The sequence below is a fragment of the Pteropus vampyrus genome, unplaced genomic scaffold (assembly GCF_000151845.1).
Source record: "Pteropus vampyrus isolate Shadow unplaced genomic scaffold, Pvam_2.0 Scaffold97, whole genome shotgun sequence".
Classification (NCBI taxonomy): domain Eukaryota; kingdom Metazoa; phylum Chordata; class Mammalia; order Chiroptera; family Pteropodidae; genus Pteropus; species Pteropus vampyrus.
Genome location: NW_011888878.1, coordinates 5,223,248 through 5,249,895, shown reverse-complemented (window position 1 = coordinate 5,249,895; position 26,648 = coordinate 5,223,248). Strand labels below are relative to the sequence as shown.

The 26,648-nt window shown below is 35.8% G+C and overlaps 1 protein-coding gene, 1 long non-coding RNA gene and 1 pseudogene across 2 annotated transcripts; 2 read left to right on the top strand and 1 right to left on the bottom strand.

The window, feature by feature from the left end:
* Positions 1-1,604: 1,604 nt before the first annotated feature.
* On the bottom strand, positions 1,605-4,673 carry LOC111742575. The gene is made up of 2 exons (XR_002781376.1): positions 4,538-4,673; positions 1,605-4,229 (listed from the first exon to the last, which is right to left on the bottom strand). It is a non-coding gene; the product is annotated as an uncharacterized LOC111742575 (long non-coding RNA).
* On the top strand, positions 4,452-26,156 carry CUNH3orf58 (chromosome unknown C3orf58 homolog). The gene is made up of 3 exons (XM_011364439.2): positions 4,452-5,695; positions 19,638-19,941; positions 23,302-26,156. Exons 1-3 carry the CDS (start codon positions 5,039-5,041, stop codon positions 23,631-23,633), a joined length of 1,293 nt encoding a protein of 430 aa, XP_011362741.1. The 5' UTR covers positions 4,452-5,038; the 3' UTR covers positions 23,634-26,156.
* On the top strand, positions 19,152-19,270 carry LOC111742620 (annotated as a pseudogene).
* Positions 26,157-26,648: the final 492 nt, after the last annotated feature.

The window sequence follows — 26,648 nt, the reverse complement described above, 5'->3', positions numbered from 1 at the left end:
ACCCTCTGAATCTTATAGTTGGGTGGAACTGAATAAGGGGCACTATCAATATGTATGCCAACTCAAAAAATAGCTAATAATGTTAATATACACAGGTGTACACATTTTGGAATAAGTTTTCAAAAGATTCTAACAACTGGGTACATAAGTATCTTCTCATTGAAATGGATTTTTTTTTTATCTTTACATATATTATTTTTCTGTGCTGACACAAACTAGAAAAAACAAACTCTAGAAGTTTTAAAAATTTACTAAGAAATAAATGTGCCAAGGTGGAAAACTCTACATAACATTAATTCATGTTGACCTGAATTAATATAAATCACAAATTATAATGTTGCATTTGCATTATTCTGACCAAGTCAGAAAACTGTATGATTCAATTATCCTAAGCAAAATCATGGTTTGGGTTTTTTTTTTTTTTGAGTTTGAGAAGTCCATTTTTACACCCAATAGAGTCAACTGTTTGATATTAAAACTGTCCTAAAAAAATACCTGTGTATAGAGTTATTGGTTTAAAACATAATAAAATGTGTTTAAAATTCTGTTAAAACACTGAATAGTTTTTAACTATAAAACCTGTCCTTAAGGTACATCTCATATATATACAAATCAGATAATTAACATTACTTGGAAGGGTTACAATTAACATTGTCAAGTGTTTGAATGTTAGGCATTGGAGTTAGAAACAAGGGGAAAAAATCCCATCATTTTGTGGGAATATGATTGTGTAGGTCTTTAATAATATTGAAAGTAATATATATTATTTATATTTTTATAACTATAGGTTTTAATAACTAAGTTAAGCTTAGAAACACAAATGTGGCACTAAAAGGACAGGGAGAGGAACTGTGCTTGTATCTTCCTTATCCTTTCCTCTCAGTCTCCCCAGTCTGAGAAAATGGTAAGTCTTCTAGTAGTTTAGGACAAAAACCATGTCGTGATAACTCATGCTTCCTCTTCTCTCACATCTAAACCTTGAGTGAATTGTTAGGTTCTGTCTTCAGAATATACCCAGAATGTACTGTTTCACACCAGTTTCCCTGCTATCGCCTGTCATTTGTAGCATGAATTATTACAATATTTAATCCTAAAGTGTTCATTGTTTCAATTGTTCATCCATCTACCCATCAACTACTAATAAACAACTTCTTAAATCAGACAGTTTTGGGTACTTAAGTACACAGAAATTTCCCCTTTTGGCCTTTACAAAATGAATACCTCTTATTCATCCTGAGGTAAGGAATTATTTTCCAAGTTGAGATTCTAATGATTTGCTTCTAAACCAAACCAAACTGGAGAACTCAATTAATGTCATTAGGAATATTCTGACAGATAACTATCAGTAAATGATTTTTGGCATATAACTCAATAATAAAAATAAATGAACCACTTTGCTATATTACATTCTTTTTGCTATATTAACATTCTTTTTACTCCCCTCAACTTAAATGAACAAAATATTTTGGCCTCTATATCTCTAAGAATGAAAAAGAAAAAGAATTCATGCTGATCTTTCAAATTCTAGCAATAAATAATATTCATTCATGGAAACTTAAGCTAAATAATAAAAGCCCAATCTCATTAAGAAACACATTTCAATATTTTTATAATTCATAATTGTGATTTATATTTTGATCAGTTCAGACTTAACTTTTATAACATTAGGATCACAAGATATGCAATAAATTTAAATATACACCTTTTTTTCTGCAAGAAAGTGATAACCAATAAGACTTTCATGCCTAAAACCACATTACATGAATAGATTTCCGTAGGTGAGAGTTTCTCAACAGCACAGCACTATTGACATTTTGGGCTGATTAATTCTTTGCTGGAGGTTGCCTTGTGCAATGTAGGATGGACTCTTTTCACTAGATGCCAGTAGCCCTCATACCCTAGTGACAACCAAAGTGTCTCCAGATACTGCCAAATATCCCTTGGGAGGCAACAGCCCCTACCTGAGAACCACTGCTAAGGGGATAGAACAGCAATACAATGTGAAACTTTGACTATTAAATAGTTCACTTTTTAATAAATAGATGATGGGTATCAAAATAGTGAAATTTCATTTCATTGCATACCCTTAAAAGTGATAGATTTTATAAAATGACATTTACAATGCACTAAAAATTATATTATTTCCCATTATTTAAATTTATGGGGAAGAACTTTGGATGTTAGCTTATAATCCAATAGCCAAAAGTATCCTGTAGTTTATAGGAGATGTACTTTAACTTACTGATCTTTTCCAAAGCCCAATAAGGTATCTTTAGAACACTCTAGGTTTATCTCACAGAGCTCTTAGCCTTTTTATTTCCTTTGAGGAGTGTACTAAGTTCTTGAATACTATCTTTCTTGATAAAAATCTAGAAAAGTTAACTGAAAAGATTTTCAGGGCTTTTAAACAAATGTAAAATATTTAGACAAAAAAGCAAATACTTTTCAAAATTCAACCTGTATGGACCAGTAATCGTTTTTATTTTCACTCTTCAAATGATGCCTATATAATTCCAAGGATTTGGAGGTTAAGAATACTTTAAGAACTCCAAAGATCTTCTCCATACATAGAAAAAGTATCCCTTAGTCCTGTTACTAGTCACCTAAACAGTCTCTTGGTATGCTCCAATTAGTTTAATCAGTTTACTGGCAAGTTTGCCAATGGAATCATTCACTCTAACTATAAATATAAAAATGTATGTAGTGTTTTTGTTTTAAAGCAATTCCACATAAATTATCATGTTTTTCTTGAACACATCTACAGGACAGGTAGAAGAGACGCTAGAAGAAATAATGCAGTTAAGTAATAACTTGCCTAGTTTACATTCAGCAGCAGAGCTGACATCTCCAGACTAAGCACACCCAACTCTTTTCTTAAGAAATCCTCATTTTAAATTCTGCTCATAACTTTACACTGTATGGAGTTTTGGGGTGCTTGAAAACAAGTTAAACCAAATTACTGCCAAAAGTGGCAGGAAGTCTTTAGTTTTAGCAGCAAAATTTCTTCAGACACTTAGACAAGGCTTGAAGACTAAATCTTCCAATTTGTCTGTATTTAAGGTAATATCATTTAAAAATCACTTCTTTGTTGAACATGTTGAATTGTCCAGATTTTTTTTTTGTTTTAATTCATATATTACAAAGGCCAAAACATTAACCTCAATAGTTCTTGTAAAGAGGATGGCTCTTTTACTATCAAATAACTGAGAACAAAATAGAAAAGTGAATTTGATAGTCCAGTATAGATGTTTCTCATTAAGCCCCTGTAGAATTGCGTTACTAGGGTCTTCTAAAAATCTGTTGAGTCTCTAAAATAAATTCGGTTAAGAGCCAGGTCCTTAATACCGTATCAGGAACCACCCATCCTTCAGACTAACAACTGCTCATTTTAACTGAGAAGTAAAATGATTTAAACTCATTTTATTATAGCGCTGAAACTATAAAGCATAATTATATATTCGCAGCTACTGCTGAAGAGTCCGAGTCGCCTAAAACTTGTAACAAAACAAGGCACTGTAGTTTAGCATTTCCGAGTTATTTTTGCAGTTGTGGCGTAAATCTGAGCCAACGTGCCTGTGTGGAGCACCAAGAGGCCCCGGGTCCTACGGCGGTACAGCCACGCGTCGTGGCCGGTGGGGCGGGCCAGAGTACGCCGGGGAGGAGTAGGTGGACCCGCCCTCTCCGCCCGGACCCTCGGGGGCGGCGCCGGGAAATGTACTACGTCGAGTGGAAGGAAACAGCTTCAGGGACAGGTTGGGAGGGCAGGCGGGGAGCAAAGCAAACCTGCCAACTGCTCAGCCTTGCTTCTTCCCAGCAGTTAGCGCAGCACTCCAGGCGACACTAGGCCGCGTCAGTTCCCTTGTTCACCCTACTTTCCCTTTGAGGACTTCGATTTTTCCATGCTCATTCAGGAAAATTTAAGATGCCTACACAGATATGATATGACAAAGATGAAGTCTCCAACCAGTCCCCCACAACTCACGCCTTTTCCACGTTTTCACCGCAAACCCGCCTCCAACACAGAGGCGCCCGGCCCCCTAGGGACGCGAGCGCCAGCCAGAAGAACCCCGCTCCCTGGCGCGCGCTCCACCCATATAAGGCGCGCGGGGGAGGGGGCACGATGCCCTGCCCAGCTGCCTCCGCCCCGCGTGTGCGGCATCTGGCGAGAAGGGGTTGCAGTAACCTTCCGCGAGTCATTTCTTCTTTTAGTCTCCCGTAAAGGACCGTTTCTACAATGGCAAAAGCCAGGCATCAGTAATCAACAATCACAAAAATCAACTATTAGTAAAAGCATTTCACCACCAGAGCTCGCGAGTTTATCCCTCCTGCAATAACGCGAGCTCCGCCCCGAGGAGACAGCCCCAAAGCCACCGCCGCGAGCCTGCGCTTACGCTCTCCGAGCAGCGCGCGTCGCGCTCGCTCCGCCCCGCTAGCCCCGCCCCACACAACCCCTCCCCCGGCCCCGTCTCTGGAGAGTCAACGCGTACGAAGTGGGGAGTGCGGCGTTTGGGACTCGCGAGCACCTCATCCTTCCCACCTTCCTACACTGTTGCTACTTTTCGGTGTGAGACATTCCAGCTTCTCTTCCCCTTCCGTGAGTTCCTCCTTCCATCTCAGAGACCCTGCTGGCCCCACGGGCGGCCACCGCTGCATCTCCCGCGCCTCCAGGGTGCTGTGCGCGTGCGCGCGGGGGCAGACGCGGGCGCGTGGCCGTCGGGTCCCCGCGCTCCCTCCCCCTCCCGCTCCTCTATAACTTGGCTGGCTCGGGGGAGGCGCCGCCGGAGTCGGAGGGCGGGGAGCTCGGAGGAGGGAGCTCGAGAGTTGTGGAGACTAGTGACCAGCAGAAGTAGCAGCCTGCTCTGGTAGGCTCCTGGCCGCTCCTGGTCTCTCTCACACGCCTACTCCGCCTGCCCCAGCCCGCGCCCTTGCTCCTTCTCTGGTCCGGGGCCTCTGCCAGTCGCTCTCCGGACTTCGGCGCGGCGGGGGCGCCCCGGGGGTGCCCTCGCCCTCCGGGTGCGGGCAGAGGGCGGCGGGCGGGATGTGGCGCCTGGTGCCCCCGAAGCTGGGCCGCCTGTCCCGCTCGCTGAAGCTGGCGGCTCTGGGCAGCCTGTTGGTGCTGATGGTGCTGCATTCGCCGTCGCTGCTCGCCTCCTGGCAGCGCAACGAGCTGGCCGACCGGCGCTTTCTGCAGCTCAATAAGTGTCCGGCGTGCTTCGGTACGAGCTGGTGCCGCCGCTTCCTCAACGGGCAGGTAGTGTTCGAGGCGTGGGGTCGCCTGCGCCTGCTGGACTTCCTCAACGTGAAGAACGTCTACTTCGCGCAGTACGGCGAGCCCCGCGAGGGCGGCCGCCGCCGAGTGGTGCTCAAGCGCCTCGGCTCGCAGCGCGAGCTGGCGCAGCTCGACCAGAGCATCTGCAAGCGGGCCACCGGTCGGCCCCGCTGCGACCTGCTCCAGGCCATGCCCCGCACCGAATTCGCGCGCCTCAACGGCGACGTGCGGCTGCTCACGCCGGAGGCGGTGGAAGGCTGGTCTGATCTGGTGCACTGCCCCTCGCAGCGCCTGCTGGACCGCCTGGTGCGCCGCTACGCAGAGACCAAGGATTCGGGCAGCTTCCTGCTCCGTAACCTCAAGGACTCCGAACGCATGCAGCTGCTGCTGACCCTGGCCTTCAACCCCGAGCCGCTAGTGCTACAGGTAGGCGTGGAGCGCGACCGGGGGCGTCCTCCCGGGAGGGGCTGCGCGGGAACGCGGGAGTCGTGAGAAGTGGCTCCATCGGCTCTCGTTTGCTCAGTTTGGGCCCGGCCGAGCTATGCCAGCCTGCGGGCGTGGCAAAGGGGCAGCGCCGGGGAGTGTGCCAGATTGCGGAGGGCAACCCGGCTTGTGGAGAGTCTTCTCTTGTCACCTAGACCCGGGCGCTTCTCGGTTATGACTGCGTATCCCTTCAACGCCAGAGGGAGCGCGTCTCGTACGATCCCAAAATGTCTCTCCAGCGAGTTTCTTCGGCTCTCCTCTCTGCCTTTTGCTTTTATCTGCCGGGGTTGCATTTCCACGGCCCAGTCTGTTCGCAGGTTCTTGGACTTTTAGTTCTTTTTAGTGTTTCTTCACCGCGTTTATTCTCCCTTTTAGTGCCCTGCATGGCTGGCCTAACTTCGGCCCCAAAGTCTCTTTGTTTTATCCTTTAGCCTATTTACCTGGCAAATCATTGAGGCTCCTAATTTGGGGACTAGCTAGGGAAAATAAAGGGCAGAGAATGGAGACTGTGGTCAGGGGTGGAGTTAACTGATGAGTCTTGCTTTAGGCAGAATTAGGAAGAAGAGAAAGTTAAGTCTTCGTTGCACTTGAGTCGGGGAGGGTTTAAGGCCAAGACGGACATTTTCATCCTGATCCTGTGACCTGCCCTATTTATCTGGTATTTGGCAGCAGAAAGGAAATGAAATGTTAGGCCAGGGCGAGAAACGGAAAGGAGGATTCTCACCTCTCTTCTAGTTCAGTCATTGGTTCGCTCTTGACTTTATTTTGAAAATAAACGTGCCTTTTAGGGGACTAGGTTGAGATCTTTTTTACTGGTGACAGCAAAAAAAGAAAACAAAACCTTTAAAAAAAAAAAACTGTTTACCTTTGGATTAGTTACTGAGTTACCACACGTTCCCACCCGGCTTTAGTGCGGTGTCCTTGGATAGTGGTTACAACTGTGGGTTTGTGATTCCTTCTGATAACCACAACCCTGTCCCTTTTCCATACCAGTTTTGCTGTAGTATTTAAAATACAAGGGAGGAAATAAAAAAGACATAAAATCAATCACAAGTAATTTTAATATACTTCATGCCCTTTCTACGCTGCTAAGAATGTCACTGATAGCTGGGGGAGTTTGTACAGGGTTATTTTTTAAAATCTGAAGCGCACGTATAGGAATGTGCAGTATTCATTTATGTTGCTTTCTTTCCTCAAGTTTCGCTGCCCAACTTAGCTAAGAGAAACCAGCTTCGTTTGATTGCTTCAGCCAAATAATTTTAACAAAAATATTTTGCCTCAAAACTTTAATGTGGGTCTTGGTAAATTTTAAGGTATCATGGGTTGTATGTAATGGGTAGAATTTAACGTACAGATTATATATTAAATACTCCTCTCTTTAACAGAAAATGGTATATAAAACTGGCTAAACATCTACTGAAGAAATTATTTGGTAGTTTTAAAGCTAGTCATTCTCTAAAGCTTAAGGTCATATTCATGATATATACATTTGATCTGACACCTTTTTGTTTTGTTTTAATTTAAGCTACCTCTTTGAGAAATGTTAGCAAGAATGGTTTCTGGAGAAGGGTTTAGTGTGTAGTTTGCTGAGTAGTCTGTAAAAATCTCTGGAACCCAAAAATTTAATAAGGGGCTATTGTAGTAGTAATGCACATTTTCTGCATTTATAATAGTGGCTACCCATTTAAAGATTTTTATCAGGTAATTCTGAATATTGTTGTACTAGAAAGAATATTAAAACTTATATTTTAAGAACATTATGCATTATGTGTCAGTAATTTATAAACATGGCATTTGAATCCTCGAAACTTTGGCATTTGATTTGTACTAAAGAAGATCTTTATTTGGGAAGCTTTTCAGTTTTTCAGTTTGAAGTTGTCTTGGCATATTCAATTTACTTTATAGTTGAAATAGTCAAGAGTGCTCATGCCTTCTTATTAACTCTTCCTCAAACTTTTTCTTCCTGTTTTTATCTTTAGTGATAAACAACTTTTGAAAAAAAAAAAAACCCGTATATTCTTGTAATTTAAATTTAGTGACAATTGCTCTGAGGGAGTAGGTAAATGGGTTACAGGTAGAATAAAAGTTTGTTTTTAGTATGTGAGGAAATATATGTATCAACATTGTTGACTGGCATTTGTAAATTGCATTTTCAGTTTAGGCAACCCAGTTCTATAGTTAATTGCATGGTGCGTGAAATATGAAATACAAATTTGGGGTCTTTAGTACCAGTCATATTGATATGTTTATTCTTTTTACTTGATGAACAAACAAGTAGAATAAGAAGACATATTTTTTATATAAGAGATCTTCATAGAGCTGTTACTTTATTTATGGAACCACTTCATCTTTGGTAAAAACTAGTGAGTTAATAAGTATGAACAAGGTAATAGAGGTTTGATGATATGAAACCACTAAAATAAAAGGAATCTCAAAATTCTGTGATAAGTACAAAGATCGTTGCACACACTAAGTCAAATCATGTTCATCATTTTTTGTTAGCTAGACAAAAGTATAATATTTTAATATTTATAAAGGTTTCTATAAAACTTAGTGGCTGTTTATGTTAGTTTTGGGATATTAATTGATTATGGTAGAAAAACTCACTCAAATATGACTCTCTTTGTACATATGTGTTGGTTCATGTATTTTTAAAAATATTTTTGAGGATATAAATGTGTGTTTTACAGTTTAAAGAGGAACTCATATATTTTTTTTTTTCCCAGGAGAGGGAGCTACTAATTGAATTTTTGGACATTTGGTGACAAACTAGATTTTTCTTATCTGTAATTGTTCAAAAATTAACTACTTTTGAAAATAAGTCTTTTGAGCTGACATCATCAAACTGTTTTTAACACAAGTTCCAGTGTGGTAAACATGTTTCCAAAATAAACATTTAAAAATCTCCTTTGATAAGGTACTAATGAAAGAACTGAAAAATAACATAAATTTAACCCATTAAACTTGCCTCTTCTGATTTTAAGAAACAATAACAAATTGAAGTTTCTGTTGTGCTGGAAAGGATGCATGAAAGGTATTAAATGTCTGTAACGTATATAACACACATACCTTATCTAAGGATATATGGATTTGTAATATAGAATTCCATTTGAAATGGTATGAAAGCACAAATCTCTTCCCATTGTTGGATAGTTTTACTGGCTTACAGAAACTTATCTAGCTCTAAGGAAAGTTGTTCAGTAGTAGAATTACCTTCTGAAAAATTTTGTAAACATCAAGATAATGTGAGTACCTTTATCTTCTACCCTGATACCTTCTTTTCATCCTCACATTTTTACTTCACCAAGAAGTGTATTTTAATTACAAGTATGCCACAGCCCTATGAAAAAAATTGGGTAGAGGGACTGTTGATATTATATTGTGTAATAGCATTCTTGGAATATTCAAAAGTTGACGTGTTGAAATATTTGGCAGGATGGCAAGATGTATTCTGTTATTGTATTGGTAAATTTTCTACTAGTGTTTGTACTTACCAGTTTTTGAATTTATAAAGGTTGTGTGTGAGAGAGGAAAAAAACTGGATTTCCTGAAGTCCAGACTATATCTCTAACTTTATCACCTGGAGATGGTGAAGATGGTCTTGTTTATGGAAATAAAGAAAGCTCTTGATTGTTTAGTTTTACTATTATATTTATAGAATTTTATTTGCCTTATGTTTTCTGAATCATGGTTTTAAGAGAAATTTCTTATTTTTTACAGTATCATTATTTAAGCTATGCATTTGGGGACTTGGTCCTTGCTAGGAGTATGGATTGGAGACCAGATAGAATAGATAGATAACCCTGTTTCACACTTATATTCCTACCCTCAAATTTTTATACACATGAAATCAGATTAAAACAAAACAAAACCCAGAGACTGCCTTTAAAGAAAAAAAATATGGAGGTAAAGGTTTCCAAAGATCTTGTGGACGCTATAGCATCTATAAAGGATATTCCAGACTTTGTCTCAGAAGTTTCTTTTTAAGCAACAGCTTAAGGAGCCATCTACTTCTTTCTCACTGGCTGTTGCTGTAGTAACTACATTCTCAGAATTAGAGACTTCAGAGATAGTTCTGACTAGGGAGTTCTGAGAAGAGCACTTTTTTCCTAATAAATTCATGAACTTTAGAGGATTGCCCCCCCCCCTTCCTTTTTTCTGAGTTTCCATCGGAGGTTTACTTTTGACACTAGAACATCCCTTCATGAAAAAGCAAACAAAAAATAATTCTGTGTTCCTCAAGTCCAAAAAAGGATGCTTGTATTTTGGAAAGGCTGTAGAAATCGACAGTAACCCTTAGGAAAGCACTACTTCCAGATCAGTAGAGCAAAATCATTTGACACCCTGGTCTGTTTTCTGGATTAATCCATATCTTTTGACTATTATTAATTCTGAGATTCTTTCTGTACTTTTGTGTAGTTGTGAACTCTTTTTTTTCTTATTTCCATTGCATGAGTCAGCACATGTTCCTCCAGCATGTTGGTGAGGAATAGAAAGCTTACTTTTTAAGGGGTGTGCTTTCTGGATGTGGTGTTCAGTTTTTCAACAAATCTCCAGACTGGTTTTTATAATCTGTTTTTCTGGCTTATTTCCTATATTGCTATCATTGCTGCTGATTCTTCACAGAATGCTGACGTTTTTTTCTTTTCACCCATGTGTGTTATATTAATAGGGCCTTAAAATGTAAGCCCTACATTTTTTACATATACAGTGAACTTTAGTAAATGATCATAGAATGTCTTAAGATTGTAAATTACTAGTGTAAGATGAAAAGAATAGTTATTCATCCTGGTCATAAACCCTGAAAGGCTTTACATTATTTATCAAATCTTTTATCCAACTTGTATGTCTTTTTTAAAAATAGATTCTTGATGTGAAATTATCTGTGAAATAGTTGGAAACTCTTTGGACTTAAAAGTCCTAGACTTTGGTCAGAAGGACACAATTTTATTTGTTCATTTTTGTAAATAGTCTGTTTTAGGGCATTTGGATTGAAAGGATCTTTCTAGGCAGCAAGTATCTTACTGTGTAGGAGATGTGTGTATAAATTACTAATTATAATATAGTGTAATAAGCCCTACAAAAAAGATACATACAGTCTATTGGATGACTTATTCAGGGAGGAATATCTGTGCGTATCTTCATAGGAACGGATGCCAGGGAAGATTCCACAGAGGAATTGAGTTCTGAGGGATAAATGGGATTTTGCCCATAAGCGGGGTTGGGGGACAGGAGGAGTGATGGATGCAGTATTGAGATAGCATTCTATACTATGGTAATTAGATGGCATTGAGCAAGTCACTTAATGTTTAAGAGCCTGAGGTTTTTAATCAGCGAAAAGGGAATGTTAATATTTATACAACAGGATTGTTTTAAAGATTAAAGGAGATAGGATTATTTAGACAATACACACAAAATATCTTTAATTCTAAAATTTTTTTGCAATATATTATTTTGTAAATCATTTTATTCTATTTTTAGACAGCTTCAGTAGTTGCAAAGTTCTTTAGTACATTATATTGACATATATATAGACATATGAGAAATACATAAATTTTATTTACTCTTCCTGTGGCAAATGGTCACACACGTCATCACCCCCCCCTTTTACATATGCATACATCATAAATACCTATGTGGCTGCTGCTTCAGTCTAGTTTTTTTGGAATAGTAATTAAAAGGGGGTTTACAGATTTGTCTTATATGAAGTATGATAAATAGAATGAATATTGTAGGAAACAAGATTTAAATAAGGTTTCAGTGATACAAAACAAATAGTTTAATTTTTCTCTATAAATCATTACAGTTTAATAATTGTTTTGTATATTGGTAAATTAAAAATAGAGGTTAAGTCTGGGTTATTTATAGACATTTTTAAACTCTGAGACATAGTCTTAAAAGATTTATTTATCTGAGGTAGGTATGATGCTTTAAGGTCTTCATATTTTGCCTTCATAGTGCTCATTGGATGTTTTAACTATGAGATGGAGACTTGACAAGAATTGTGTGGCATTGCTCAGTAGTGCCAGGAGCTGATCTGTATGCCCTTGGGATACAGTAAAGTTGACAAGATGAGGCAGTTTGTGCAGCCTTTGCTTTCTGGGGCATTTTCTGGACAGCAAACAAATAAGATAATTTCAGATTTTACATCCTATTAAAAGAAGAAAGCGGACTTCCTGGGATAGAGAATTGGATTGGGTATAGAATAATTTAAATTGGGTGATCAAGAAGAGTGAAATTTTAGCTGAGGTGTGAAATGATGAAAAAAAAGCCAATGGTGCAAAGTTGTGAGGGCAGAGTGTTTTTAGTTAAGAAATAGGAAGGAAAAGAAAGAAGGAAGGAAGGAAGAAGGGAGGGAGGAGGGACAGAGACAGAGACAGGCACAGGCCTCAAAGCAGGATCAAGCATAGGAGTAGGGAAGCATAGTAAAATGTAAAATTATAAGATATATAGAGGAAGTAGGCAAGCACTATATCCTATATAGTCTTATAACCATGCTTAATAAATTTAGGATTTTATTTTCAGAGCAATGGGAAACAATAGAAGTGTTTTTAACAGGGTCTGGTTTATGGAGAAGGGATTTTAAGTGATAAGAGAGGACTCAGGCTTTTGCACTAGTTTATGGGAGCTTGCTGATTTGGGTTAAGATGGCTGCAATGGAGGTTACAAATAGCGTTGTCAAACCCAGTATATTTTGGAGAAAAAGCTGACGAGACTTGCTGAAGGGTTAAGGTATGAGGGAAAGGGGAAAATAAAGAATATCTCCTGGGCTTTGGTCTGAGCAACTATTTAGTGAGATTCCTTATTATGATGAGGAAACTCAGAGAAGGAATGGCTTTAGGAAACGGGAACCAGGCATTTTGACTGTGTTAAATTTAAGGTGACAATAGGAATACAAATCTAAAACCAGGTGCCAGGTGTTTAATGGAGAGAGATAGTATGATACTAGCAGATATTTTTCTATTCTGAAGGATTGTGTTAAGGCTGTGTTAATTCCGTTTGCGTTTTAAAGTAATCAAGGAAATCAGTACTGTTCTATTTGGCAGACTGTTTAAAGAAATCAGATATTGACTAAAGAAAGTAGGGTAGCATTCTTAGGTTATTAGATCCAAAAGAAGCTTATATCTTTTTTTTTTTTTTTTGAATTTTTGTTTTATTGGGAGTAAATGTTTGAGTATGGTGTTTCTAAGTATATATTTCAACTTAGTGGAGCACTGTTGCTGGTTGTGAGAGTAGGTAAGAACGGGTTGGTTAGACTAGTAAATTCATGCATATTTAGAATTTGTGGCCAAGCGATTCTTTTGGGGGGTGAGGGGGAGAGCATTTCTTAAGTTATTCATTTTAACTGATGATTTATTTCTATTACACTTGGGTTTTGTTTTGTTGTTGATGTGTTTTAACATTAGTTTCCAATTTTAGATACAGCTGTTAGATACGATATTCAGTGAAGTAACACAACCTTACTATTTTCAAAGCATTGCTTAATATTGTTGGAATCTAGGTGGGTGGAAAATAGCCTTCAGAAAATCACTTAATAAAATAAATGGAACATATCCTATGACTCGAAAATCTTGGGATTATTAAGATTCTATAGTATTTGCAATGTACTTTGGCCACTATTTAGTAGTATAAGTTAAGAAACTAAGGTGTTAGAGAAATTTAGCAAAATTAGGTAACCATTAAATTATCCCAGTAATTTTACTATATTCCCCCTCCAGACAGTTCACAAAACTGTGAACACTTCAGTCTGTCACCAGTACAGTTGACTAATCTCTTATGAACAGCTGTTATAACATGCATTACTACAATGGGATTTTGTTCCAATCTGGGCTTTTAAAAATAATTTTGAAACTTAAATTGAACCTTTAAGCATCTTCTATGGCTTTTGATAACATTTATTTTCTAAAAGTGTTCTCAAGATTAAATTTGTGTGTGTAGAAATTCCAGCTCTGTAGAACCTATAATCAGATTTTAGTTTGTATGTTTCATTATTGATAGATTTTATTTTTCAAGTCAACTTCTTTTTACTAGGAATTTCCTACTTTAAACAGTGTTGTAACACATCTCTTCAGGCAAAATGCAATTATGTTCCTTTTAATGGAATGTCGTGAGGTAATAAATGACTATAAAATAGTTTATATTTCTTGTATAAAAAGAATTATAATCTCTTAAATTTAGTATATGAACCCTACTTTTGGTCATGTAAGGAGGAAAAAAAGATAATAGAACACAAGCATTTTTTAGTTGACCTTATTTTAATCTATCAGTCACATGCTTTTCCTTGTAAGTAAAAGAATAAAACCAAAAAGGTACTGTTTTATATATTTTTACTCTCATACTTTCTATGTCTCCTTTTTTCATGACTGCATTCTGATGTAATAGAATAAAATGACCTTATTAATTTGCTAGAGCAATGTCTATTGATCATAGGTTATTGCATATTGTAAAACTTGTTTTTTAGAATAACATTATGTACCACAGGATGTTGGTCAATTCCAATATGTAAGATGTTTCTGAATGTTAAGACTTTAAAATAAATAAATAAATATATATATACACATATACACACACACACACATATATATATAGCATCTATCTTTATCTACGTATAGATACAAATAGATAGATATGGATAGATATATAGATTTAATTTTTTTTCCATAGCATGTAGACCATGTTGAGTTATTTTTTGTGTAAGTGCCAACATGATCTGATCCCTCCCCCTCTCCAGACTCCATTACTTAAGTCATTTCCTCCTCATCCATTTTACTGCAGCTGCTACCCACCTCTCCCTTACCACCTCCCTCCCCGCTCCCCAGTTCTGAGAAGATAGTTTCTGGCCCTAACATATGCCTGGAAAATCCTTACTGCCCCATTCCCAGTCTATCTAATATTGTACTCATCCTTTAGATCTCAGCTTAAGTAGCAAGCATTTCCTTAGAGGCTGTCCTTTACCACACAATCTAAAATAGGTCTCTTCTCTTTCTCCATATACTCTACTTTTCAATTTTTAACAAATTCTATAATTTATAGTTTATGTTTATTTACTAATCATCCAACTCAGACTAAAAAAGCTTCCTGAGACTAGGGACTGTGTTTTATTTACAACTGTTTTTTTACCATTTCATGGCGGAGTTAGGCTGCATCTAGGATTTTTTAATTCAGGAAATTCTTTTTCATTCCATAGCAACTCTCTCACTGCTTTTTACTCCAGCTCCTTAGAGTGGTCAATGAAATATGAGTTAACCTACAATTTCTTATCTGCAATTCTAAATTTAAAAACCTGTAGAGAATAGGCTTTGTCAAATTGAAAAAAAAATGTAAAAACACATAAGGTAATTTGTGTGCTTTATCCCACTTAAGATGAATAACCTTACATTATTTTTGCAGCATAATATGTTTTTTTGTGAGGTGCTACCCCAGACTACTGGAGATGTTGCATAATGAGTGTGAAATATATGCACTGTTATCTTTCCAAAATCTGAAAATTTCTGAAACAGAAGGATATGAGATTGTGGGGTTGTATTAGCCTGACTTTACCTCTTACAATCTTTGCGAGTTTAGGCAAATCATTTAAACTGTGCCAATAACAGTGAACTAGATTTCCAACTCAGATATCGTCAACTCAAGAATTATTAAATTTTACATCCCCTTTATTGGTCATATAAAATATGATACTTGGTTTTTGATCAATAGATAGCTGATAGATTACTTCAGCACTTAGAATTTATTTTATGTTGTTTACATATTATCAATGAAGAGCAAACTACAATGCCACATTTATGCATATACATGTTAATCAAGTTTTAATATTTTTGTATTTTTAGTACTCATGGATGCCCTATATATTTCTCGTAGCACTGAGCCTTTTTAAAGTCTGGTATCTTATATATTCCATTGTAAATTAGGAACTACTAGAAGACAGTGAAGATGTATTTCAAATTTAGTGGTTCTTGGCTATATTTGGAAGGAGTTCATTATTTGTAGCTGCCTTTCAGTAGGTGATATGAAAATAAGAACACCTCTTTATGAATATCTGGACTTTTTAATCAGATTTAAGTAGGAAATATAAAATGTTTTGATAAGCAATACTTTATAAAGTAGTATTAAATCAACGAAGTACATTTCATACTCTTTTCTCTTTGATCCTTGGATTGCCCTGTTGAGTATGTTGGTACAAATATTATTCCAGTTTTATAGAGAAAGAGAGTAAAGCTCTAAGAACTTCTGGCTTTAACAGGATCACACAACTAGTGAGATGCAGAGGTGAAGGTGGACCTTAAAATTTAGCCTCATGATTTTTTTAAGTCCATTATTCTACTTTATACTATATTACCCTTTAAATACAGAATTTTATAACACATACCGTAAAGAATATAAACTATCTAAATTTTCTGATATCGATTATATACATTTTATGTCATCTTCATTTTATTTTCTCTTAAAATGGAAGATGACTGTAGTGGTTTTGTTTCTGAAACCTTGACTTTAAGCTACTGTTATTGTGTATAATATTGTTATTAATATTACTTGAGTTTTATGATATCCAAAAAGTAGCTTATGGTTTTCTGTTTTTAAAACAAACAAACAAACATGATTTATCTTAGTTTTCATATTCAAAATGCTTTTTGTTTTATAAATTAACAGCGAAGGCATTTAATATTTCTTTAAATCATGTTAAAGAAATATTAATTTTTTAATTCAGTTAACCATGTGTGACTTAAATACTTAAATTTTCATTTTTAATTTTTATATCGATAGTAATACTCAATAGACATTTTCTTTTAAAAAAATACAGTAATTTTACAACTTTTATGCTGTTGTATAATCTGGAACTAATATTTAGTTTTAAAAACTATATATTATACCATACATTTAAGCCTGATGAAAATCTCCGAACAATTAATTGGAGTGCCTCTAATCCAATTAGAATTTAAACCATTACACATTTAAAGTCTCCTTCCTTCAACCAAAAAATATTTGTACATATTTTTTCAAATGTAAATAATTAATTAAAATGCACACATTTTATTTCAGATTGCTTAAGACTATTTGCCTATTGTCCTAGGCAATTTGTAAATCTGATTTAAGATTTGGTTTAAAATTTTAAAAGTGTGGACTTCAGAAGTAAACGTCTAATATTAGTTACTGTGTTTTATTCACTGTAATAGTTTGGTAATCAGGAACTTAGAAGTTATGTATCTTATTGCTTGATATACTTAAGAAATCTAAGCTATAATGTCTTAAAATTTTGTCTCTCAAACTCTTTTTGACCATGGTAATTTTGATTCTGAGCCAGAATTGTTTAAATACAAATTATAAATGTGTTGGCTTCTTTTGAGCATTTTCTTTGTACTACAGTGTGTTCAATAGAATTCTGTTCTCATTAATAGGAAATCTGACTATTTTGATTATACAATGAGAAATTCTTGTCATGTGAGCAAGTGGTATGAATTCATTTATTAAAATTCTTCCAAAAGATTAGGTAGCAAACTATATGAAAGAATTGTAGTGCTCTTCTTAAAATGAAGCATAACAGAATTTCAGTTAACATCATCAGAAATCACTATATGAATATAAATTTGCTTAAGATGACATTTGTTCATATATTTTATCCTTTTCTATGAGGGACTTGGGTAATGAAGTGTATATTTGACTGTTGTTTGCCACAGTTGGAAAGGCTCCAAAAACAAAGAGGCATTTGTACATGTGCAGATGTTGGCAGGGTTTCCTTTTCTCCTGTTGTCAAAGACTATTTTATTTTCACAAAGCTATGTTTGTATCTGTTCTACAATATGGCATGTGAATAATATACCAAAAGTGTATGGAGGAGTGTTTTGTTTTACTTTTTGCATGATAAAATTAGATAATCTCCCATATTTACTTATTTTCAGTGTTTTCACTTTTTATGTCAGGGACTTTATACATGAATACTTTGGGAAAGAGTTAAATCTTTTGTAATCATTTCATGTAACTAAATTTTCAAGGTCATGGAGGTATTTTAAGTTGGAGGAAAGGTTGAAAATAATGTGGTTAGCAAGCAGTTTTTTCATTTCACATTGGACATGAGCAATTTCACTTTTCCCAATGCCCAAAGGAAAAAAAAAATTCTCAGGTATAAGATTAAAAATATGCCTTCTCCTAATTGCTAAAAGATCAGTAGATATTGAACTAAAATTGAATCAATTCACTTACTGTATTTAAAGATTCATACTATCATATCTAAGTGTTTAATTTATATAATTAGTGTTTTATCACAAAGCTACATGTTAAAATTTAAAAGAAAAAAGATATATACAAACAAGTACAGTTATTGTGCATTGACAGTTGAAAAGAAGCACAAATGAAAATAATTTTAATGAAGTTTAGTTCTAAAAATTCTTTTTAAGTTGCTAAAAATTTTAATATAAGACTATTGAGCTTTGTCAATTTTACAAAAGCTCAGGGTAAAATTAATATTACTTATTTTCTTAAGCGGTCCAAGAAAGAAAGCCTCATCTTCAGCCCTTTTAATGTATGTGGATTATTCAATTTTTAGCAATAGAAATAGGCTACATTTATATTCTGTAATGTTTTGCATTGTTTCCCCTGCATTGTTTGTTTAAACATCATCTTATAATTTTTTCCCCCAATTTAAAGAAGATGCTAGGCTGAAGGAATGGCTTTTTTAAAACACACCTCTTCTGATCATCTAAGAAATTGTTTAAAATATTACTTCCCATCTTTTTGCACCACAATGGCAATGTTGCAGGTGGGCATTTTAGCACTGGAAAGTACCTTAGATAAAGCCTATCATTTTACTTAAATTGAAATGACTTGTTCATGGCATAGAAGACTTTGTTTTGGGATGTTAATCTCCCCAGTAGTTATAAAATTTATTAGAAAACTTTACTAAGATTAGGAATAATTTTGAAGTTGGGCTAAAGGCGAACAGAAAATGTGGCAGTAGAAGGGAAACAAGATTAACTTGGAACTAAAGGGACTTGGAGTGGAGGTTGCACTGATAGGATGTCGGATTGCTCTGTAACCAATCTTTGAGTGTGGGCTAAAAGACACTTCCTGAGAATCCTTTGAATTCCACCCCTGCCTGCTTCTTGACTAGGTGAGTCCTCTATTAAAATTCTCCCTTAGGACCCGAACCACTTCTTAGTAACCAACACTCATTAAATTCATAATTATTTGTTTGATATTTGTCTTCTAAAGTTTTTCATCTTAGAGACTATTTTCTTCACTTTTGTTGCCAGCATAGCCCAATGCCTGGTTCCTGATAAATACATGTTGACTAATAGGCCTGCAGTACTGTCCATTCAAAAGAAAGGATTGATTATACCTTCTTAAGTCAAAAAAAAAAAAGGAAAGCATAAATACTTTTAGATTTGGTAATAAAGAAGATATCTTAGTCTGTGGCCATGCCATCCTGAACAAGCCCAATCCCGTCTGATCTTGGAAGCTAAGCAGAGTCGGGCCTGGTTAGTACTTGGATGGGAGACCACCTAGGAAGACCAGGTGCTGTAGGCGTAAAAAATAAGGGATTGCAAGCTGACAAGGTCCTTGCAATCTGTGAGGTCAACCAAAGGTTGCTTCGCCTTAAAAAAAAAATAAAAGGTATCTTGCATTTCATTGATCAATTTGGTTCTGAGATTTGATAAGCAAGACTTAGTCTATTTTAGCTTTATAATGTAAAGTTACATATTTAAATTTTTTTTCAGATCCACAGTAATGGTATGGATTAGAAAATAAATGAGGTTTCTCTCTGTTAAACTATTGACTATAACAAGAAAATCCAAGCTTATGCCCAGTAGCAATCTCTAGAGAGAGGATCTGGGGATAGACCTAGGATATCTTCTTCAGAATCTCTTATAATATTAAGATAATTCTTTTGTAGAGTTTTCCATCTGATGAAGGTTGGCCATTTGCAAAATATCTTGGAGCTTGTGGAAGAATGGTGGCTGTAAATTATGTTGGAGAAGAACTGTGGAGTTTCTTTAATGCACCATGGGAGAAACGAGTTGACCTCGCTTGGCAATTAATGGAAATTGCAGAGCAGCTTACAAACAATGACTTTGAATTTGCACTCTACCTCCTGGACGTCAGCTTTGACAATTTTGCAGTTGGTCCTAGAGATGGGAAGGTAATCATTGTGGATGCTGAAAATGTTTTGGTTGCTGACAAAAGGTTAATTAGACAAAGTAAGTATACAACTTTTAGATTTGTTTTTTGTACACTTTTTTCTGTCAAACTAATGTTTTTTTATGAAGCATACTTTTAATTCCTTTCTTAGATTTCTTCCATGCACCTTTGTTTTATTTGACCAGTGTTAGTAAATAAATACTGATTTATTATACTTGTACACATAGTCACAGTTTCTTCATATTTAGTGAGATATCCTTTTGGTTCAGTCAGACACAAATGTATAGGCTGAGTGTGTATGTATACAATATCTTTTTCATGTGGTCTGCTATATTCTGTGGTTTAGGAGTCTAATGCAAAATTAAGTTTATATATACTAGTTACAGGCTACCAGAGAAATTGTAATGCTCTCAGAGAGACCAGACTTTTTTGTGGGATCTCTTACAGTGATTTTCTGTGTTCCATTGTTCTATGGGCTACCTACAGTGATTTTTTTTTTCTTTTAACCATTTGCATGATTCCTAGCACTGCAAATCTCTATCTTTGGTTTGACATTATTACATGTCACCCAACACTTTGCTCTCCATTTATTTTTGAGCTCTTCACAGTGTAGGTAGGCGGGGTGTCTGAAGTGTTTTGAAAATGAAATGCCAAAGGAATTTTAAAGCACAGGGGGCAAAGCCTTGAGTTCTATAATTAATCTACATAGTAAAAAGAAACTAAAGGATTGTTGCTCTATGGTGAGGGTCTTATATTTTTAATTGCCTCCTCTCCTTTCATATGAGGATCTGCTGATGAACAGAGGCCAAAAATTTGTGGCTTCTGGAAATTCAGTGAATATAACAGCAATGTATTATGTTGACACTCATTGCTTGATCTTAGCTTGATTCTATTAAATACTCGATTTTACCAGTGCCTTGTTCTGATTCTGTACTCTCCAAACTACTTTCTGATTATTTCTTAACAACCATGTGGCTCCTCCTACAGGGACTGGACACCTTGCTGGAGTGCTTTCTTCCTGCCTTTGCTCTTCCTACATTTGTAATGTTGCAGCAGCTTATACTATACTTTTCTTTTTGAAGTGTACAATCCGGTGGTTTTTACTATATTTTCGGAATTGCACAACTTGCTTAAACTTTTAAAATATTCATTCTAGTGTTTGTAAAAAAAAAAAAAAAAAGGTTGTAGTTTTTTTGATGTGGACATTCCTGGAATACATGTTACAGTTTTATATCAACTAATTCCTGACTTAAAAACAACCATATAGCTTCTGTATTCGTGCATTTCATATAATGAGCATCGCTCCAGAGCTTTTTTAGCTCTGTCCAGTTCTTTTCAAATGTCTCATGGTAGAGCTGTCTAAATAGCCACTTTGCAAAAGACCATATCTATTTATTCACCTTTTTTCCTAAACTTTCTCTAGTAAATGACCTTTATTTTTTTCCTTCACCAGGAAATTGAGGTTTTGATGTAGCATCTCCCTCAGTGTCTCTTTATCTTCTAAACCAGTAAAAAACAATACACATTCATCCCTCTTTTTCAGACAGAGTAAATCCTTCTTTGATAACTTGTTTCATCAGTTATCTTCTTAAACTTCCCACCTTCCTTAAAATCCAATTTCTCATTCCCATAAACAAGTTTGTATAAAACTCTTTCCTGCTTTCCCTTGCCTTGCTTTTCAACTCTTTTTAAAAGTATTGCTTACTCTGTCTCTACTTCCTCAGCTTCCATCTGTTTTGTCAACCACTAAAACCTGACCTTAGAAGTCTCCTTTACCATTAGAAACCACCTAATTGGCCCATTCCTCAAGTGACTGATTAGTAACAACTTTCTGAAATTCTTTACTCTTTTGGTTTCCTTCCACTCACATAGTTCCTTTTTTTTTTAAACATAAATCTGATCTTATTGCTCCCCTGCTTAATGCTTTTAATGACTTCCCATTATTCTTCTGGTAAAATTGAAACTCCTTGCCTAGAGCATAATCTGTTTGACTTGACCTATTCTACTTCATTTTTAACATCTCTCTGTCCATTGTTGCCCATGATGCTTCAGCTACAGTGGCCTTTCGGTTTCTTGAATGAACCTTTTTACTTCTGGGCTTCCCTTGTACAGTTTTTTCTTCCTAAAATGCCTCATCTCTCTTCCATATGCCTCTAGCTATGTGTCCTTCAAGCCTTAGCTTAAATATTACCTCTAAGAGAGACTTGACCACTATATCTAATGTTAGAGAGGATTGATTCTTTCAAAAACCTTTCTACTGTTAGAAACTGCTATTTCCTTCAAAGCATTTCCCACAATTTGATAGATAATGTTTGTCTATTTACTCACTTAATGTCTATTTTACACACGCAATTGTAAATCATTGAGGGTAGGAACCATGGATTATCTGTTTTGTTTACCATTATATACCTTGCCTGCCATAGGATAGGCATTCAAATAATTATTTGCTAAATGAATGTTTCTTTCACTAACCTCTCCTCTACCAACCCCTTAAGGTTTTAGGTTCTGCCCTTGGTCTTTTTTTTCCCCTTTGCTTTCAACATGCTTTCCAATACAATTAAGCTGTTCTCTGGCTACATCAAGCCTTGTATCCAGATGCATTCTAAATATGCGTATATTATATGTCTACCTGAATATCTCATAGCCACTTTATATTTATTCTCTTTATATAAAAGATTAACAATATTATGTTAGTAGTGTCTACCTTGTCATTCAATTAGAATCTTAAACTTTGCTCATACACTTAGCTGTGAAATTTTGTTTCAAATGTTTCTATAATCTGGCTTTTTATTTCTGGACCTCTATTAGTTGCTGTCATCATGTTAGTCTTTCCAATGTTCAGCCTAAAGTTGTCTTTCTATAAAACAAATCGTGACCATGATCGCACAAGGTACAACCTATTCCTTTAGCCTCATTTGTATCCTCCCCAGATACCTGCTCACACTCTAGCCACAGTGAACTTATTGTTTTCTGATCCAGCTGGACCAATCTCTTAAGTCCATGCCTTTGCATACCATACCCTGGGCTTAGAACGCTGTTTTCCCTTATTATTTTTTCCAGGCTTGCTTATCTTTTAGGCCTAAATCAGATGTTCTCTTTGAAGCCTTCTACAGCCCCAGGCAGAAATGGTGCTTCCACTATACTGCTGTAGCATCATGTCACAGTACTGTATGACACTTCATATGATGGAAGGTTTCCCTCTAGACCGAGCTCTTCAGTGGTAGGGACCTTGTCTGAGCTTTCTGCCTGGCATTGGTGTATTCTCAATAAATGTTTGTATATAAATTAATATATTTAAATGTTTAAAATTGTAATACAATTTTAAGAATTAATACTGCTGTGTTAGTGAATTGTATATTTTGGGAAGCAATGAAAACTCTTAAAATGTATTTTTCTTTCTGCTTTTCTCCCTTTTACAGATAAGCCTGAAAATTGGGATGTGTGGTACGAAAGCAAATTTGATGACTGTGATAAGGAGGCTTGCTTATCATTTTCAAAAGAAATTCTTTGTGCTCGTGTCACTGTGGACCACAATTATTATGCTGTTTGTCAGAACCTTTTATTTAGACATGCCACCTGGCGTGGCACTTCTGGAGGACTCCTTCATGATCCACCAAGTGAAATTGCCAAAGATGGCCGGCTAGAGGCCTTGCTGGATGAGTGTGCCAACCCAAAGAAGCGCTATGGCAGATTCCACGCTGCAAAAGAACTGCGTGAATATCTAGCACAATTAAGTAACAATGTGAGGTAGTCTATGGTGAACCTTTCTTTTCTCCATTTAAATAGCACTGGCTAAACTAAACCACCAAAAACTATCTAGAAGAAAGAAATTTGGAAGTAATACATTCAGAGGATGATAAACTTGCACTGATAGATCCTATGTTAACATCCATCAAAATAAGACATTACTTCAAAAATCATATGATTCTGCAAATAAGTTTGTTCTTACACTTTGGAGACTTGAGCTGTCATTGAGTGCTTTGTCCGTCCCCCCTCTTCCCCCACCAATGCCTGAGTGCATTAATGAATATCGTTAAGCTATTGGAAATGAATCTGATAGTTACATTGGCTTGTGTATCAAAGGGTATTTGGTACTTGACTTAGTTTGCTTTGCTATCATGATTTTATGAATCTCTTGCATTTACTTTGAAGGTCAAGTTAGATTGGCCTGTTTTATAGGCCACTTTTCCTTCTGATATGTAGGGGTTTTTTTTTCCATTTTTATGTTTTTCAATTTTATACATTCAGGTTACTGTAGGAGTTCATTTAAATTTGGACTAATTTTCATTCAGTGCTATGCGGTACATTTTAACTGTTAGGGCAAGATTCCCAGGTTTACTGTGTTTTTTCAGAAAGCTGAATATTTTATTATGTAAATACTTCTATCCCCACTTTCTGTGGTTTCACCATTGCATGAGATCATTTAAGGTTATTTAACAGTTACATCACTCATGCCAGTAATTGTACACTAAACATGAAGTTTGGCATATGTTGCAAAATGTTATTTTGTCCTTTAAAAGGCTTTAAGAAGAGAGTATACTAGCAATCTTCACCTTGATGTTCATTTTGATTGCGAAAAACCCAGTATTTTTAAAATGCTAACTAGTCCAAGATAATAATGCATATGCCAAAGAAATATTAAGCCTAGTCCCATGGTTAGATTTTAAAATTGGTCACCTACTCATTCTTACTGCCCCACTTCCAGTACTTTAACAATGTTGTTTTTAAATTCCGATCTCCCTGGTTATTTTTTTATGTTGAAAAGTTAAGCTACCTGCTTAAAGATATCCTCTTACCTTTTATTCATCAGTAGTTTTGCAAAAATTAACATGGTAGTCGTCATTTGAGTTTAATAAGGTATCATAACTTTTTAAATGACGGACTAGTAATTTTTACTGTACGCAGACATTTTAGCCAGTCTGCCCAACTTGGTCTTCATTACTCAACTTTTAAACATCAAAACATCTAAATTTACGTATGTGGGTAAAAATTAACAAACTTGTGATATTGTGGCCTATTTTAAAAAGTTACAATATATATTGACTATCACTAACAGTGGTAATTTTCTCTTTGAAATCATCACTTTTGTTTATGGCAAAGTTTGGTATAGTGTGCAGTATTTAGTTCTAGATTGACCTTATTCTTAATCACAAAGTGATCAAAGTATGTACAACCAAAGCCAGCCAGGTTTTGTCTTGCTTTGTTTTTCATTCATTCAGCAACTATTTATTAAGCATCAACTCTGTGCCAGGCACATTACTGGCTTCTACACAGTCTGAATAAGACATGGTTAAGTAACTTTATAATAGTTATCAAATACTTTAATGTAGGTATTTCTTAAGTTGAAATAGCATTCATTAAATTAGGATGATGCTTTCATGTTATTTTACTATTGTGTTGGATATCGTACTTGGACCATCTATAACTGGGTTGCTATAAAAAGAGCAGGATGAAATTAATAAAGATAATTCAATTTAAAACTGGAAGAAGGGTAAGATCTCTCCATTATAAAATGGATTACAGTACATTAACTTTTATACATCAGTATATTACATATATCAACTAGCCCTCAAACATTTAAGTGCTGGAAATTTTACTTAAGCTGACTTTTTACAACTTTAGAAACTTTTGAGGGGAGTAAGTAAAATTACTTGTCATTTGCCTCTTACTCAAAACTTCAAGTAAAATACACAGTTTCAAAACGAAGCACCTTTTATATTGATAAGTGTTCATTACAAACCTTAGAATGCTAGTCACAGAGGAGTTGTCTTTCTGTGGTGTAGCAAACGTTTATCTTACTTTTTGGAAGAGTGTGATTGCAGGACAGGAAGTGAGAAAACAACTGCCAGCAGTGATTGCTACTTGAAGTAGTTTTTTATAACTACCATTCCCCCCATGCGGTTATGTGAAATTTCTTTTATCTTTGGACAAGGTGAAGAGAAGATAGTAAATGAATTAGGAATTTAAAATTACAGGGAAAAATATATATGTGAAAAGCAATAAATATTTTGTTCACTTTGCTATCAAGATGTTCACTATCAGATATTTATTATACAGCAGCAATTTATATTTTTAATCATTGCCCATTAATAGACACAGTAAAATATTTTTGAATCAGACATTTGGGGTTTGTATGTGCATTAAAATTGTCTTTTGTACTGTAAGTTACTGTTTAATTTGAATATTTTATCCAAACTGTCTCCCTGTGCCTTTACAATATAAAGTTGTTTCTACAACTTTAATGATCTTAATAAAGAATACTTTAAGAATCACACTTGTCAGACTTTTCAAATACCTAAATTTTTCTTGAGTAGAAGTGAGGTTATGTAGATAGGTTATTATTTTTTTTCCTCTTGCATGTATTTTGATATAATTTTCAGAAACTATCCGGTTGGATGTGAACTGGATTGAAGTTGTTTGTGTTTAATTCTTTTTCAATAATAATGACATTTTCAACTTTTACTATTAACATGGTGTTAAAACTTTATTAGTTTTAAGTTTAATTATTAGAATTGTTTCAATGTATACAAGAGAATAATGAACAGTAGTATAACTGGTTAATACTAACTCAAAAGTTAACATGATGTGGCTAAACTTGTTTCATCTGTACCCCAACCTACTTGACTCCAGCTTATTTTGAAGAAATATAAGAGATATATCATTTGATTCAAATATTGTACACATTAAGCATTTTCTCCTCCAATAAAACCACAATACTATTTCACATCTAAAAAATTAACAGTAATACTTCAACATCACTAAAGTA

Coding starts and splice junctions, on each gene's coding strand:
- CUNH3orf58 (XM_011364439.2), top strand. CDS start 5,039: ATGTGGCGCCTGGTGCCCCCGAAGCTGGGCCGCCTGTCCCGCTCGCTG. Junction 5,696..19,637: donor CCGAGCCGCTAGTGCTACAG/GTAGGCGTGGAG, acceptor ATTCTTTTGTAG/AGTTTTCCATCTGATGAAGG. Junction 19,942..23,301: donor CAAAAGGTTAATTAGACAAA/GTAAGTATACAA, acceptor TCCCTTTTACAG/ATAAGCCTGAAAATTGGGAT.